Source organism: Mobula birostris, chromosome 5, assembly GCF_030028105.1.
Source record: "Mobula birostris isolate sMobBir1 chromosome 5, sMobBir1.hap1, whole genome shotgun sequence".
In the NCBI taxonomy this organism is placed as follows: Eukaryota; Metazoa; Chordata; class Chondrichthyes; order Myliobatiformes; family Myliobatidae; genus Mobula; species Mobula birostris.
Window position 1 is genome coordinate 135,270,962 of NC_092374.1, and position 18,055 is coordinate 135,289,016.

Consider the following 18,055-nt stretch of genomic DNA (forward strand, 5'->3'; position numbering starts at 1 on the left):
ACCATCTCCAACGGGATACCACTACCAAACACATTTCCCCGATCCCACTTCGCTTTCTAAAGGGATTGCTCCCTATGTGACTCCCTTGTCTACTTGTCCCTCCGCAATGATCTCCCTTCTGGTACTTATCCTTGCAAGCAGAACAAGTGCTACACCTGCCCCTACATATCCTCCCTCACTACCATTCGGGGCCAGGTGAGGTGGTACTTCACCTGCGACTCTGTTGGGGTCACCTTCTATATCTGATACTCCTGTGACCCTGATCGAGGGCTAAGCAGATGCTACACTTTACCCATAGGTGTCCTGCACGCTAGCAGAGGGAAGGACCATCTTACACCTCCTTTGGTAGAGATGTATCTCCACCTTGCTACCCCAACAGTACTATAAAACTGTGTATTAGTTCCTAATTCTTATTAATGGAAGAATTCATCCACTGCATGCTCTTTTGACTATAACCGAACAAAATTAACATGAATAACTAGTGCTGATAATGGACTGCATTCATACAGTGCTTTTGATGATTGCATCCTCAAAATCTTCATTTTCATTTCAACGTTCAAGATGATTGTCAATACCTTTGAATTCTTCATAGTTCCTAACTTGAAGTAGTGAAATCATTTCATTTTCAGACACAGCTATCTCTGGCATCTCCAAGCATCAATGCTTGAAACCACAGTGAGCAAAACAGTTCTGAATTGCCTTACTGCTTATTTTTCGCCAACTATCAGTGACAAAAATCACTGCTTTTTGAACACAAACCCACACAACTGACACTATTTAAATACTGTTGGCTCAAAGGATAGTGTAGTGTCTAATGGTCATGCAAGTGCACACGACTGACACTTGTTAGGAACTGTTTGCCAACAGTCTCCTGCCCCAATTAAGCAACATAATGTCCCAAATAAATGAAGGGAATCCCAACTACTTTTTCAGTTTGATTTTGTTTTTTCCATTGTTCCAAAAAAGTGGCCACCACAATTAACCGGATGGCCCAATTAACGAGAATCCACTGTATTTCAATAAGGTCACCACTCATTCTCATAGGTTTGATGAAATAGAGTTCAGGCCTGGCCAAATTCTCCATATAAATCAGGCTTTCTAGTCTTGACAACATCCTTGTAAAACTTCTCTGCACTCTTTCCAGTTTAACCATGTCTTTCCTATAACAGGTGACCAAATCTGTACACTACTTACCAAGTGCTATCTCATCAATCAGTGACTTATACAACTGCAACATAATGTCCCAAATCCTGTATTTAATCCTGGCTGATGAAGGCCAACTTTTTCATTAACTTGTCTACCTTTGATATGGCTTTCAACAAACCTTGCACCTGTATTCCTGGGTTCCTCTGTTTGATTACGCCCCGTAGTGCTCTTTTATTCATAGCATGAACCCTGTGCTGGATTTTCCAAACAGCATCAGATCACAGTATCTGTATTTTCTGTAAGGACTTTCAACCTGAAATATTAACTGTTTCTCTTTCCACAGATGCTGTGTTTTTCCAGCATTTTTGTGTTTTATCTCAGTTTTTCAGCATCAGCAGTTTTTAAATTATTTTCAGCAATCAAATTAAGGTCAAACATTTGCATATCTATTTCAGAAAACATATTAATTCAGCCCTCTGTTAAGAATAGCTTTACCATTTTAACACTTTTATTAAATAATCTCGTTGCAACCAATCTCACTTATGGAGTGAGACAAGTGAAAAATGTTTGTAAAATTCTGAGATATTTGCATTAATAATAGGGAACTTATTCATTTTCTAGGATGTCCAAGGCATTTCTGAAGGACAGTTTACAAGAATTCTGGATGCCATTGAGTCTGACAGAAAAGAAAAATCTAAAGTATTTCCAGACTTTAACCTTTTCCGTGAAAGCTTGTTATGTAAGGTTGAGGATAAGATTAAAGGAAAAGAAAGCCTTTGTTACTTGAAAAGTAAGATTCATTAACAATGTGATAATGTGTTGTTTTATATGCTCGTAATATCACAGAATTTAATACCGGATGTTGTGCTGCTATTCACCTCTCCAATTAGTCTGTCTTTATCTTCAAGCAGGACCTTCTGCAACAAAACCTGTCTGATCGTTGATACCCTGTGAAGCGCTGGATTATTTTGTAAACAACATCATGTGGAATAGTCTATGAAAGACATACATGATCTATTTTAAAAATCGTATTGCTGCTAAAAATGAGGCTGAATAGTCATAGAATATAATAGCATGGATACGGGCCATTTGGCCTAATGTCCAGGCTGACCATGAGGCCCACTCAGACAGCTTCAATTTTCTGTGTTTGGTCTAAATCCTATGCCTCCATGTCCCCCATCCAAATGTTTCTTAAATGATTAAATGATACTATTGTACCTGCCTCAATCAGTTCCTCTGGCAGCTTGTTCCAATGCTCACCACCCTCTGTGTGGAAAACGTTGCCCCTCAGAATCTTTTAGATCCTTCCCCTCTTACCCTAATCCTATTCTGTCTAGTTTTGAACTCCCCTACCCTGGGGAAAAGACTTATCTATGCCTGTCATAATTTTAAACATTTCTATAATGTCTCCCCTCATTTTCCTACTTTTGAAGAAATAGAAACCTAGCCTTGCCAACCTCTCCCTATAATGCAGGCCCTCTAGTCCTGGCGACATCCTGATAAATCTTTTCTGCACCCTTTGTAGCTTAACCATACCTTTCATAGAAAATGTTGACCAAAACTGTACAGATTACTCCAAGTGCAGCCTCATCAACAACTTGTGCAACTGCAGTATAATGTACCATCTCCTATACTCAATGCCCTGACTGATGAAGGTTAGCATACCAACACCTTTTTCACCAGACTGTCTACCTGTGATGCCGTTTTCAATGAAGTATGCGCTTGCACTCTGAGGACCCTCTGTTCTACTTGGCTTGCTAATGTCCTTCCATTCATAGTATGAGTCCTACAAGGGTTTGACTTTCCAAAATTTTACCTGACACTTTAAAATCAATATACCACTACTCAGCCCAGTTCATGAACTGGTGAATATCCCCTGTAACCTACGATAACTTCATTCACTACCAACAACACCTGCTAATTTCATGTCATCTCCAAATTGATCAGGCTTGTGCATTCCTATCGAAATCATTCATATAGAAAATAAATATAAAGTGTCTCAACCCCGACCCATGCAGCACACCTCTAGTCACTGATCTCTGTTTTGAGAAACAACTTTCAACTGTCCTCTTCGAGCCGATTCTGAATCCCCTGAACTAGTTCTTCCTGGATTCTATGGGACCGAACTTTTCAGACTAACCTACCTTGCAGGTCTGAATGTTAAAAGGCTTAAACAGATTAGATATGGCAAAGTTATTTCCTATAGTAAGGGATTCTAGGACAAGAGGGTATGAATTCAGGATTGAAGGACGTCCATTTGGAACTGAGATGTGGAAAAATTACTTCAGGCAGAGGGTGGTAAATCTGTGGAATTTGTTGCCACAAGCGACTGTGGAATCCAAGTCAATGGGTGTATTTAAGGGAGAGATAGATAGGTTCTTGACTAGCCAGGGCACCAAAGGGTATGGGTTGAGGCAGGGGAATGGTGATGACTGGAAGAATTGGATCAGCCCATGATTGAATGGTGGAGCAGACTCGTGGCCTACTTCTTCTCCTATATCTTATCTTGCTGAAGGCCTTTCTTAAAGATCAATAAACACCATCCACAGCCCTACTTCATATACCTTTTTGGATATCTCTTCAAAAAAAAACTCATAGTTTCATTCAATCATGACCTACCATGCACAAAGCCATGCTGACTCCTCCTTATCAGGCTTTCCTGTAGTTCCTCCCTGATGGTAGCACTCCATCCCTGAGGGCATGTCTTGGGTGATGGGGATCCTTACTGATGGCTGGCTGTCACCTTTTGAAGATGTCATCGATGCTAAGAAGACTACTGTCCATGATGAAATTGGCAGAGTTTGCAACCTTCTGCAGCTTTTTCTAATCTTGTGCATTGGTCCCTTTATGCCAAACGGTAATGACATCAGTTAGAATGCTCTTCATGATACATCTGTAGAAAGTTGCTAGAGTTTTTTGTGACATACCAAATATCCTCAAACTCCTAAGGAAATATAGCCACTGTCATACCTTCTTTATAATTGCTTCGGTTTGTTGGGCCTGGTTAGACCTTCAGAGATGTTGACATCCAGGATCTTGAAACTACTTACCTTTTTCACTGGTGATCCCCAGATGAGGACTGGTATGTGTTCCCTTGACATCCCCTTCCTGAAACCCTTGGTCTTACTGACATTGAGTGCAATGTTGTTGCAACACCCACTAACCAGCTGATCTATCTCACTCCTCTGGGCCTCTTTGTCACCATCTGAGATTCTGCCAGCAGCAGTTATGTCATTGGCAAATTTATAGATGGCATTTGCTGTGCCTAGCCACACAGTCATGAGTGTAGAGTGTGTACTCTTGAAGTGCACCAGTATTTATTGTCAAGGAGGAGGAGCTGTTATTTCCAATCTGCACTGACCGTGGTCTCCTGATGAGGAATTCAGGAATCTAGCTGCAGAAAGAGGTACAGGGTCCCAGGTTTTAAAACTTTTTGATTAGAGCAGAGGGTATGATGATGTTGAACTCTGAGCTGTAATCAATAAACAGCAGCCTGATGTTGGTATTGCTGTTGTCCAGGTGATCTGAGGCTGAGTAGAGAGTTGTTGAGATTGCATCTGCTGTGAACCTATTGCAGGGGTAGGCAAATTGTAGCAGGCCCAGGTCCTTAGGCAAAAGTTGTTTCTGGCCAAGACCCACCTCTCAAAGCACTTCATCACAGTAGATGTGATGTGAATGCAACTGGGCGATAGTCGCTGAGGCAGCTCACCCTGCTGTTCTTGGGCACTGGTGTGATCATAACCCTTCTGAAGCAGGTAGGAACCTCCAACAGCAGCAGTGAGAGACTAAATATGTCCTTGAACACTCCTGCCAGTTGGATGGCACGGCTTCTCAGTACCCTACCAGGTACACTATTGGGGCCTGACGCCTTGCAAGGGTTCACCTTCTTGAAAGATGTTTTGATGTCAACCTCAGAGACAGAATCACGGGGTCACCAAATGTTGGAGGGATTCACGCGGCTGTGAATTCTCCCTTTCAAGAATCGGGATCAGGTTTAATATCACTGGCATATGTTGTGAAATTTGTTGTTATACAGCTGCAGTACATTGCAATGCATGATAATAAAACCTAAATTACAATAAGTATACGTATATTTTAAAAGTTAAATTAAATAGGTAGTGCAAAAAAAAGAAAAAAATGTAGTGACTTAGTGTTCATTGGTTCAATGTCCATTCAGAAATCTGACAGCAGAGAAGAAGCTGTTCCTAAATTAGGAACGACAATGAATAGTGACTTCAAGTGAAGCCATGTCCCATGCACTAATTTTAAAGGTCAAAGTACAGTTATACTTTATTATCAAAGTATGTATACTATGTGAAACCTTGAGCTTCCTCTCATTACAGGCAGCCATGAAACAAAGAAACCCAATCGAACCCTTTAAAAAAGACCATCAAACACCAAATGTGCAGGAAAAAAAACAAATTGTGCAAACAATAAAGATAAGCAAGTAACATTCAGAACTGAAGTTCACAAAAGTGAGCCAACAGCCATGAAGTCAGTCATCAGCGTAGCCAGTTCTGGAGCTTATTAGTTGCAGGCCACAGCCTCAGTTCAGCGCAGAGACGAGTAAACCTCGTGGAGCAGCAAGCTGAACACTGGCCTGTCCCTCGCATTCAACAGCAATACGCTGACTTTTTCAATCTTGCCCAGTGCTTAAATTGGCCAAACCTTTGGTTGCTCTTTGCTCTCAGATCCAGGCTCTGCAGCTTAGATTCAGTCCATACCTGTCTTTTCTAATTTGGCCCAGTGCTTAAATTGAACAAACCTCAGGTCCTGCCACTTTGACTCTGCCTTGCCTCACCTCTCCTCAGTTCTGCTGCATCGAATCTCTCCAGTTATTGCCAAACCTTGGCTTAGTCCCCACTCTTGGCATAGTCTAAGTCACCACCGTGACTTAGTCCGATCATGACAATGGCACATTCGAGACTTCAGGTTCACTTCACAAAAATGCCACGTCATACAGGCAGTTCAAAAGCTCAACTCCAAATGGGAAGTGACAGGCTATTGATTGCAGTGATTGTATCCGGGATAAAGTGTGATTACTACAGTAATTTATTGTTTTGCTTTCTGTTAGCAGGTTGTCACTGTGCTCACCAGCACCAACTTAAACAGCCATCTTTAACTATTAAAATATCACCTGTGGGTTAATGCCAGCATTGCCACTTCTAAGTCAGAAGGTTATAGACTCTAGCTCACTTCATGGATTTGAATATCATTGCTTCATTTGTATTGATATGTTTGTGTTAATATCCACAGGTAAAGTAAAAAAAAGCACAAGTACAAAATTGAGCCAGATTGTCAATAATTCACAACCTTCATGCTCAAAGATTTGCAAAAATGTAAAAGTTCCTTCTCCAAACCTATCATCATCAACACTTAGGTACTTGTCAAACTTTGCTTCTACTGTAATATTGTGGTAATAATTAATATGTTTAGTTGCACCTTCAAGAAAGTGTTAGAAATTTCTTCCATTGCGCAGGAAATAATGAAAACCATAGCTGATCAGCTGTCTTGCTTGACATTTTGTAAGAAATTATGAAAACTCTATGAGTCAGTGCTAAATTGATGGAATAGGTTTGATGATATAGCTGGTTTAGTTTCACACACAAATGTAGAGTCATAGAAAAGTAAAGCACAGAACAGGCCCTTCTGCCCGTCTAGTCCATGCCGAGCCAATTAAACTGCCTACTCCCATCGATGTGCACGTTGACCATAGCCCTCCATACCTCTACCATCCACGTACCTATCCAAACTTCTCTGAAACATTGAAATCAAGCTCATATGCATCACTTGTGCTGCCAGCTTGTTCCACACTCTCATGACCCTCTGGATGAAGAAGTCTGCCCTCATGTTCCCCTTAAACTTTTCACCTTTCACCCTTATCCGACAACCTCGAGTTGTAGTCTGACCTAAACACAGTGGAAAAAGGTTGCTTGCATTTACCCTATCTATACCCCTCATAATTTTGTACACCTCTATCAAATCCCCTCTCAATCTTCTATATTCCAATGAATAAAGGTCTCATGTGTTCAATCTTTCCATATAACTCAGGTCTCCCAGTCCCAGCAACATCCTTGTAAATTTTCTCTGTACTCTTTCAATCTTATTTACATCTTTTTTGTAGGTAGGTGACCAAGTCAGCACACAATACTCCAAATTAGGCCTCACCAACATCTTAAACAACTTCAACATCACATCCCAACACCTACACACAATACTTAGATTTATGAATGCCAATGTGCCAATAGCTTTCATTACAACCCTATCAACCTGTGGCGCTACTTTCAATTAACTATAAACCTATATTTCAGATCACTTTGTTCTACCACACTCCTCAGTGCCCTGCTGTGTAGGGTCTAAGGTGGATTGTCCTACCGAAGTGCAGCTCCTCACTCTTGTCTGCATTAAATTCCATCTACTATTTTTTAACCTATTTTTCCTGCTGGTCCAGATTACACTGCAGGCCATGATAGTCTTACTTGCTATCCACTACATCCCGAATATCTTTGCGGGTGGGTTTGCTAGAGTTGTTTGGGAGGGTTTAGACTAATTTAGCAGGGGAATGGGAACCAGAGTAATAGAGCTGAGGATGAAGTAGTTAGTTTACAAACAAAGATAGTGTGTAGTAAGACTGCTAGCAAGGAGAGGCTGATGATTGGGCAAAATTGCTGTCAGCAGGATGAGTTGCAATGTAAGAGGTGGGCAAAATCGAAAAGGGTGAGTACAGGACTGAAGGTGTTATATTTGAATACGCGCAGTGTACGGAATAAGAAAGACAATATTGTAGCACAGTTACAGATTGGCATGTATGATGTTGTGGGTATCACTGAATCATGGCTGAAAGAAGATTAGCATTCAAGGATACACATTGTATCAAAGGGACTTGCAGGTAGGTGGAAGGGGTGTTGTGGCTCTAATGGTAAAAATTGAAATCAAATCATTAGAAAGAAGTGACATAGGGTCAGAAGGTGTTGAATTGTTTGGGTACAGCTGACGAACTGCAAGGGTAAAAAGACCCTTGTCACCGTACCCCGTGACGGGTTAAAGAACCAGCACAGATGGAAAACACTTTGGAGTCCAGTATTGCTATTAACTAACAATATTTATTAGTAACTACGCAATACAGTAATATAAATGTAGATAAATCAAACAGGTTAGCAATGATTATATATATATATAAGTAAGTATATCAGTAAGTGTGGAAATATATATGAAAACCAAGCTTCTTCAAGTCTAGGGGTAAAAAGATACAGTCTTACGATGATGAGTAAAGTTCAGTTCAGTTCGTAGTGCTGAGTTGAGTAGTGATGGAGAGAGAGGGAGAGATTTGAGTCTTCAGGTGAGCTGATGCTGTCAATCTTCCGGTTGTCCTCCGAAATACTTTAAAAGTCACCGACTCTGACCACAACAAAAGGGGCCGTTTTTCTGTGGTGGAGCTATCAACCCAGGCAAAGGTTGGACACATGGACAACTCCCCACCGGTCAATCCCTTTTCTCACTGCAAGAGCGACTGATCAATCTGCCTGATCGATCCTCCAAAACCCCACTTTTCTAGTCAGTGTCCACAAACATGTACCTATATCATCTGACCTCTTATTTATCTCATTGTACTGAGTACCAACTGTCTCTCAAATAACTCCTCCTTCCCTTCTCTGTGTAAGAAATGTACAAGCAGGCAAATGTCCTTGAGAAGTATAAACACGCTGCCGAAAAATCATAACATTGATTGTCCATCAAATAACGCTGCCCTCGATCACCATAGCAACTTACGAGCTTCTCAGTGCTCTCCAACTCAGCAGAAATCCAAAAGTTCCTCCTTGTGCCTTAAAGTGACAGTCCAAAAGTTAGTCTTCGTCTCTCTCTCTCTCTCTCTCTCTCTCTCTCTCTCTCTCTTTCTCTCTTTCTCTCTTTCTCTCTTTCTCTCTCTCTCTTTCTCTCTCTTTCTCCTCTCTCTCTTTTCAAAACAACATGCCGGTGTTAAATAACTTTCTCTCTCTCTTTTCAAAAGCACAGTTCATAGGGGTGATTCAGGATCCCGTCACACCCTGACAGGAATTGTATGCCGACCAACAAACAGTAGTAAGAATGTAGTCTGCAAATTACAACAGGAGATAGAAAATGAATGCCAAAAGGGCAATATTATGTTAGTCATGGGGGATTTCAATACGCAGGTACATTGGGAAAATCAGGTTGGTGCTGGATCCCAAGAGGGAGAATTTCTAGAATACCTACAAGATGGCATTTTAGAGCAGCTTGTGGTTGAGCCCACTAGGGAATCAGCTATTCTTGATTGGTTTTTGTGCAATGAACCAGAAGTGATTCAAAAGGTTAAGGTAAAGGAACCCTTAGGGACAAGTGATCACAATACGATTAAATTCACCCTGCAATTTGAGAAAAGCAAGCTAAAGTTAGATGTATCTATATTATAGTGGAGTAAAGGGAATTACAGAGGCATAGAGAGAAGTTGACCAGAATTGTTTGAAAACGAACACTGGCATGGATGACGGCAGAGCCGCAATGGCTGAAATTTCTGGAAGCAGTTTGGAAGGCTCAGGATAGATACACTCCAAAGAGGGATGGTCATGCACTTTGGTAGGAGAAATGAAAGGGTAGACTATTTTCTAAATGGAGAGAAAATTAAATAAAAAATCTGAGGTGCAAAGAAACTTGGAGTGCTTGTGCAGGATTCCCTAAAGGTTAATTTGCAAGTTGAATCTGTGGTGAGGAAGGCAAATGCAGTGTTAGCATTTATTTCAAGAAGACTGGAATATAAAAGCAAGGATGTAACGTTGACATTTTATAAAGCACTGCTGAGGCCTCATTTGGAGTATTGTGAGTAGTTTTGGGACCCTTTTTGAAGAAAGGATGTGCTAACGTTGGAGAGGGTTCAAGGAGGTTAACAAAAATGATTCCAGGATTGAAAGACTTGTCATATGAAGAGTGTTTGATGGCTTTGGGCATGTACTCACTGGAATTCAGAAGAATGAGGGGTGACCTCATTGAAACCTATTGAATGTTGAAAGGCCTCAATAGAGTGGAAGTGGAGAGGATGTTTCCTATGGAAGGGAGTTTAAGACCAGAAAACACAGTTTCAGAATAGAGGGATGTCCTTTTAGAATGGAGATGAGGAATCATTAGCCAAAGAGTGATGAATCTGTGGAACTTGTTTCTACTGGTGGCTGTGGAGGCCAAGTCATTGGGTATATTTAAGGCAGATGTTCATAGATTTTTGATTAGTCAGGACATGAAGGGATATCGGGAGAAGGTAAGAGTTTAGGGCTGAGAGGGAAAATGGATCTACCATGATGAAATGGCGAAGTTGACATGCTGGAACAAATGGACTACTACTGCTCCTCTATCTTATGGTCAATCTTAGAGCTTTTCTTAAACACCAGAACAATATTAGCTCTCCTCTAATCCTCCAGTACCTCTCCTGTTGCTAAGGATGATTTAAATATCTCTGCCAGGGCCATAACAATTTCTTCAAAGAATTCCCACAGATTTGTCAGGCAAGATTTTTCCTTAAGGAAACCATGCTGACTTCTGCCTATTTTATCATGTGCCTCCAAGTACTCTGAAATCATATCCTTGACAATAGACTCAAACATCTTCCCAAACGCTGAGGCCAGACCAACTGGCCTATATTTTCCTTTCTTCTACCTCTCTGCCTCTTGGAGTGACATTTGCCCCCTTGCAGTCATTTGGAATCATGCTAGAATATATTGATTCTTGAAAGATCATTACTAATGTTTCCCATCTCTTGAGCCACTTCATTCAGAATTCTGTGGTGTAGACCATCTGGTACAGGTGATTTATCTACCTTCAGACCTTTCAGTTTCACAAGAATCTTCTCTCTAGGAATGGCAACTTCATTCACTTCTGCCCTCTGACACTCTCGAGTATCAGGCATACTGCTTGTGTCTTTCACATTGGAGACTGATGCAAGATACTTATTCAGTTCATCCACCATTTCCTTGTTCTCCATTACTACCTTCCAGCATCATTTACTAGCAGTCCAATGTCTACTTTTGCCTCTCTTTTACTCTTCATATATCTGAAGAAATTTTTGATATCCTGTTTGATATTATTGGCTAGCTTAACTTTATATTCTATCTTTTACTTCTTTATGACTTTTTAGTTGCCTTCTAAAAGCTTCCCAATTCTCTAACTTCCCACTAAATTTTGCTGTATTATATGCCCTCTCTTTGGCTTTTATAGAAACATACAGCACAGGAACAGACCATTTTGCCCACAATGTTATTCTGAACCAGCTAAAAAGCACATCAAAAACACCCAAACACTAATCCCTCTTCCCTACACCAAGTCCATATCCCTCCATCTTCCTTACATCCATATGCCTACCCAAACGTCTCTTAAAAGAAACGTTTTTGCCTCTTTCACCATACCAGGCAGTGCATTCAAGGCATCCATGGCTTTCCGAGTAAAAGACTTAATGCCCTTTGGTATTAGATATTTCAACCCTGGGAAACTGATACCTTCTGTCTACTTTATCTATGCCTCTCGTAATTTTGTAACCCACTATCAGATCTCCCGTCAACCTTCGACACCAGAGAAAACAATCCAGGTACATCTAACCTCTTGTGATAGCACATGCCCTCTAGACCAGGCAGTATCCTGGTAAATCTCTTCCGCACCCACTCCAAAGCCTCAAAATTCTTCCTATAATGGGTGACCAGAACTGTATGTGATACTCCAGATGTGGCTAGACCAGAGTTTTAAGAAGATACAACAATGAACTCAGTGCCTCAACTAATGAAAGCAATCGTTCCATAGGCTTTCTTAACCACCTTATCAACATGTGTAGCCACTTTCAAGGAGCTGTGAATGTGGATCCCAAGCTCTCTCTGCTCAGTAGCACTGTTGGGGACTCCACCCTTAACAGAGTGTTGTCTCCTTGCATTTGCTCTACTGAGGTTGCAATACCTCACATTTGTCTGGGTTAAACTCCATCTACCAATTCCCAGTCTATTTCATGCTGTATTCTTTGCTGGTCTACATTAACCACAACTCCACCAATATTGGTATCATCCGCAAATTTACCAACCCACACATCTACGTTTTCATGCAAGTCATTTATATACATTACAAACAGCAGAGATCCCTGCGGAACTCCATTAATTACCGAACTCCAGCTCAAATAAGTCCCTTCCTAACTCTAACCCTCTGTCTTCTGAGCGCAAGCCATTTCCATCCGTGCTGGGTTGAGCGTCGAGCTAGCAACTCGACCTTGTAAAAAAGAAATTGCCTGCTACAGAAACATCAACAGCAAAAAGTTGATGGCCTATGCTCTCTCGTGAGTTTAAAAGGCAATTTCCTACCTTTCCTTCCTGGGGACTTATCCATCTTAATACTCATTAAGAGACCAAATACTTCCTTCTCTTTGCCCTCCAGATGCCCTAATGTGTTTATACACCCAGCACTAATATCCTGGTCCTCCAAATCTTTTTCATTGGTAAATACTGAAGCAAAGTACTTATTAAGTACCTTATTCATATTCTCAGCCTCCAAGCAAATGTTCCCCCCTTTATCCTTGTGTGGTCCCACCCTCTCCTTACTCTAGATGTATGTATAGAATGCCTTGGCATTCGCCTTAATCCTACTTACCAAGGACTTTTCATGCCCCCTCCTGGCTTTCCTAATTCCCTCTTTTAGTCATTTTCTGACTTCTTTATACTCCTCATATGTTCTGTTTGATCTTGACTTCTGAAGCTTTACATAGTTTTCCTTTTATTTCTTGTCTAAATTCATCACCTCTCTGGACATCCAACATTCTCTTACTTTTCCCTTCCTGTCCTTCCTTCTAACAGGAACTTGCCTTTCATGTATCCTGTGCAATTGAAATTTAAATAGCTTCCACATGTCTGATGTGGACTTGCCAGAGAAAAAGTGTTCCCAATTAACACTTCTTAATTCCTAATGCCCTCATAATTTGCCCTATTGCAGTTTAAAACTCTTGTTGCCTTTTATGTTGTTTTTGACTTTCCTTATTAGACATGGCTGCGTCATGCTATCTTTAGAATACTTCTTATTTGGATTATACCTATCCTGCGCCTTCCAAATTACTCTCAGAAGCTCCAGCCATTGCTGCTCTGCTGTCATCCCTGCTAATGTTCCCTTTCCATCAGTTTTGGGCAGCTCCTCTCTCATGTCTCAGTAATTTGCTTTACTTCACTGTAATACTGATACATCTGACTTCAGCTTCTCCTTTTCACCTTGCAGGGTGAATTCTGTCCTGTGAATGCTCATTGGCCCTAAGGGTTATTGCATAACTCCCAGTCCAGAATAGGGGATCCCCTAGTGGACTCAACCACAAGCTGCTCTAAAAACCATCTTGCAGGTATTCTACAAATTTCCCCTCTTGGGATCCAGCGTCAACTTGATTTTCCCAATCTACCTGCACATTGAAATCCCCATGACTATTGTAACATTGCCCTTTTCTCATGTATTTTATATCTCTCATTTTAATTTGTGGCCCACAAATTTGCTACTGTGCAGAGGTCTATATATAGCTCCCAACAGTGTCTTTTTACCCTTGCAGCTTCATAGCTCCAACCACAACAATTCTACACCTTCCAACTCTATGTCACTTCTTTCTAAGGATTTGATTTCATGTTATACCAACAGAGCCAAGCCGCGCTCTCTGCCTACCTGCCTGTCCTTTCAATACAATGTGTGTCTTGGGCATTAAGGTGCCTCTTTCAGCTATGATTCAGTGATGCCCACATCATCATAGATACCAATCTGTATCTGTGCTACAAGTTCATTCACCTTATTCTTGGTATACTTGGTAGTGTGGAGGAGCGGAGGGATCTGGGAGTACATGTCCACAGATCCCTGACAGTTGCCTCACAGGTAGATTGGGTAGTTAAGAAAGCTTATGGGGTGTTAGCTTTCATAGGTCAAGGGATAGAGATTAAGAGTCGCGATGTAATGATGCAGCTCTATAAAACTCTGGTTAGGCCACACTTGGAGTACTGTGTCCAGTTCTGGTTGCCTCACTATAGGAAGGATGTGGAAGCATTGGAAAGGGTACGGAGGAGATTTATCAGGATGCTGCCTGGTTTAGAGAATATGCGTTATGATCAGAGATTAAGGGAGCTGGGGCTTTACTCTTCGGAGAGAAGGAGGATGAGAGGAGACATGATAGAGGTGTACAAGATATTAAGAGGAATAGATAGAGTGGATAGCCAGCGCCTCTTCCCCAGGGCACCACTGCTCAATAGAAGAGGACATGGCTTTAAGGTAAGGGGTGGGAAGTTCAAGGAGGATATTAGAGGAAGCTTTTTTATTCAGAGAGTGGTTGGTGCGTGGAATGCACTGCCTGAGTCAGTGGTGGAGGCAGATACACTAGTGAAGTTTAAGAGACTACTAGACAGCTATATGGAGGAATTTAAGGTGGGGGGTTATATAGGAGGCAGGGTTTGAGGGTCGGCACAATATTGTGGGCCGAAGGGCCTGTAATGTGCTGCACTATTCTATGTTCTATGTTCCATGTTATTCTGTATACTGCGCGCATTCAAATATAACACCTTCAGTCCTGTATTCACATCACCCTTTTTGACTTTGTCTGCTTTTTACATTGCAACTGATTCCTTTGAATGCAATTTTGCCCTATGTTCAGCCTGTCCTTGCTTGCAGTCTCACTACACACTGGCTCTGTTTGTAAACCAAATACCCCATCCTAAGCCCTATCACTCCAATTCCCATCCCCCTGCCAAAGGTTAAACCCTCCTAAACAGATCTAGCAGACCTTCCCACTCTCTTCCTCCCCCGCCCCCCCACCCCCAGTTCAGGTGAAACCCATCCCTTTTGTACAGGCTGTAACTTGCCCAGAAGAGTACCCAATGATCCAGAAATCTGAACCCCTGCCTTCTGCACCAGTTCCTCAGCCATACATTTATCTGCCAAATACTCCAATTCTCACCTTCACTGGCACATGGCACAGAGAATATTACCCCGGAAGTCCTGCTTTTCAGCTTTTTACCTAGCTTCCTAAAATCTCTCTTCAGGACCTCCTCACCTTTCTTACCTATGTCCTTGGTGCCAATATGTACTAAGACTTCTGGCTGCTCACCCTTCCCCTTTAAAATGCCATGGATCCAATTGAAGGCATTGCTGATCCTGGCACCTGGGAGACAACAAAACAACCTGGTGTCTTTAATGTGTCCATAGAATGTCATCTCTATTCCTCTGACTATGGAATCTCGTAACACCACAGCAGTCCTCTTCTCTTCTGAGCTGCAGCATGAGACCCTGTGCCAGAGACCCAGCCACCGTGGCTCTCCCCGGTCAGTCATCCCACTCAGTAACCAAAACAGTATACTTATTATTGAGGGCAACAGCCACAGGGATACTATGTACTGGCTGCCCATATTCTTTTCTTCTCCTGACAGTTACCATTACCTGCCTCTTGCAGCCTGAGGGTGACGACCTCCCTGTAGTTCCTGCAGTTGCTCAGACTCCTATATGAGCTAAAGGTCATCGAGCTGTAGCTCCAGTTCCTTAACACATTTTCTGAGGAGCTGCAGCTCAGTGTAGCTGGTGCACATGAGGTTATCTGTGGATCTGGAGGTCTCCCAGAATTCCCATATCTTACACAAAGATCACAGTGCAACCGCTGGAGCCATTCTCACTGCACTGACTATGCCCGAACAGATGAAGAGTGAAGAATAAAGGAGAAGAAGAAACCTCGCCCAAGCCTGATAAGCCAAAGCCTCTAACATTGGCCCACTCTGGACAATGGCTACTCCACTTTCCTCTGTGTTATTTCTACTCACCTTTTCTAATGAACCTCAGTCAGTGATAGGGTGCAGTCCAAACTCTGAAAACTGACACAATGTGCTGCTCTTTTAATCTTCAATCACAGCCTATGTGAAATCGTCATTTCTTCATGTGCTCCTGTTCACTGATTAGCTGTAGACCAAACTCCAAAAACTGCTTTGAAGCCCTGTTTCTCTTAAATCTTCAGTTCCAGACGTTTGTGATGTCGTCACTTCTTCTCATGCTCCTGTTCACTGATCGGGCACAGCTCAAATGATTTGAATACAAATGTACAAGGCATGGTTAGTAAGTTTGCAAATGATACTAAAATGGCTGGACTTGTAGATAACATATAAGGTTTTGAATAATTACAGGAGGATGTTGTTTAGCGAAGTATGTGGGTTGAAGATTGGCCAATTGCTTTCAAACCAGATGAATGTGAGACAGTGCACATGGGAGATCAAACCAGGGTGACACTTGTACAGTGAATATTAGTGCCCTGAGGAGTGTCATGGTACAAAGGGGCCAAAAAGTATAAGTGCATAGTTGTTGAAAGTGGTGTCACAGATAGCTAGGGTGATAAAGAAGGTGTTTGGCACACTAGCTTTCATCAGTCAGTGCAGTTGAGTATAGGAGTTAAGTAACTGAAATTGCAGTTATAAATGATATTGATGAGACTACTGTTGTGCAGAGTTTTGGGTCACCCTGTTGTAGGAAAAATTTTATTAAACTAGAAAGAGTGCGGAAAAGGATGTTGCCTGACCTCGTGGACCTAAGTTAAATGGAGACATTGCATAGACTAGGACTTTATTCCCTGTAATGAAGGAGATTGAGGGGTGACCTGATAAAGATACATGAGAGACATAGACCAGGTGAAGGCACATAGTCCCTAGTCCTGAGAAGGTATGCTGAAATCAAGTGGGCGTAGGTAAGATCAGAGGCATGAGATTTAGAAGGGAAATTAGGGGCAGCTTTTTCACGCTAAGCGCCGTGCACATTTGAAAATGGCTGCAAGGAATAGTAGTTGAGACGGGCACATTAGCAGTGTTTAAAAGCCATCTGGATAGGTACAAAAAGCATTAAGAGGGATATTTGCCAAATGTAGACAAATTCACATTGGAGTTTCAAAAGGTATGGGGAGACCTGCTAGAGATTTGAAGTTTATGAGAGACATAGATAGGGCGGACAGTGAGCATTTTTTTCTGCAGGATAGAAATGTCAAACATCAGAGGTTTTATGCTTGGGGTGGGGTGGGGTGGGAGTGGGTTTAAAGGTGACACATAGAGCAAGTTTCTTATTCAGAGGTACTTAGTACAAATAGAACCATTGAACACTACAGCACAGAAACAGGCCTTTTGGCCCTTCTTGGCTGTGCCGAACCATTTTTCTGCCTAGTCCCACTGATCTGCACCCGAACCATATCCCCTCTCATTCATGTACCAGTCCAAGTTTTTCTTAAATGTTAAAAGTTAAAAGCATTTACCACTTCATCTGGCAGCTCATTCCACATTCCTACCACTCTCTGTGTGAAGAAGCCCCACCCCCCCGCCCCAATGTTCCCTTTAAACTTTTCCCCCTTCACCCTTAACCCATGTCCTCTGGTTTTTTTCTCCCCTAGCCTCAGTAGAAAAAGCCTGCTTGCATTCACCCATCATAATTTTATATACCTCTATCAAATCTCCCCTCATTCTTCCCCGCTCCAGGGAATAAAGTCCTAACCTATTCAACCTTTCTCTGTAACTCAGTTTCCCAAGTCCTGGTAACATCCTTGTAAACCTTCTCTGCACTCTCTCAGTAGCATGGAGCCAGACAGTATGGTGGCATTTAAGAAGCTTTAGACACATAAATATGAAGGGAATGGAGAGATATAGGTGATACACAGGAGGAGGTCATTCAGCATATACTGGCATCAATATCAGCATAACATCACAACTATAACTCATTCATGTAATTAGATTTCTATTCATTTTTCAGGAGTGATTGGCATTATTGGCAAGAGTTAAGATATATTCAGAAGTTCCACAAATGACATGTTAGGTTATTTTTGATGGCAGGAAATTTTCAAGGACAATAATTTAAGGCAAGCCATTATTTGTGGCCAGACGTGTCTGTAGAAAAGTACAAAAGG

At 41.8% G+C, this 18,055-nt stretch overlaps 1 protein-coding gene across 1 annotated transcript in view; it reads left to right on the forward strand.

Annotated features, from left to right (window-relative positions):
• LOC140197333 (cilium assembly protein DZIP1-like) overlaps positions 1 to 18,055 on the forward strand; it is a 173,696-nt gene that overhangs the window by 109,192 nt on the left and 46,449 nt on the right. The window contains exons 10-11 of the mRNA XM_072257288.1: positions 1,768 to 1,936; positions 6,403 to 6,526. Coding sequence (XP_072113389.1) covers positions 1,768 to 1,936; positions 6,403 to 6,526 — 293 coding nt within the window. The remainder of the gene's footprint in view (positions 1 to 1,767; positions 1,937 to 6,402; positions 6,527 to 18,055) is intronic.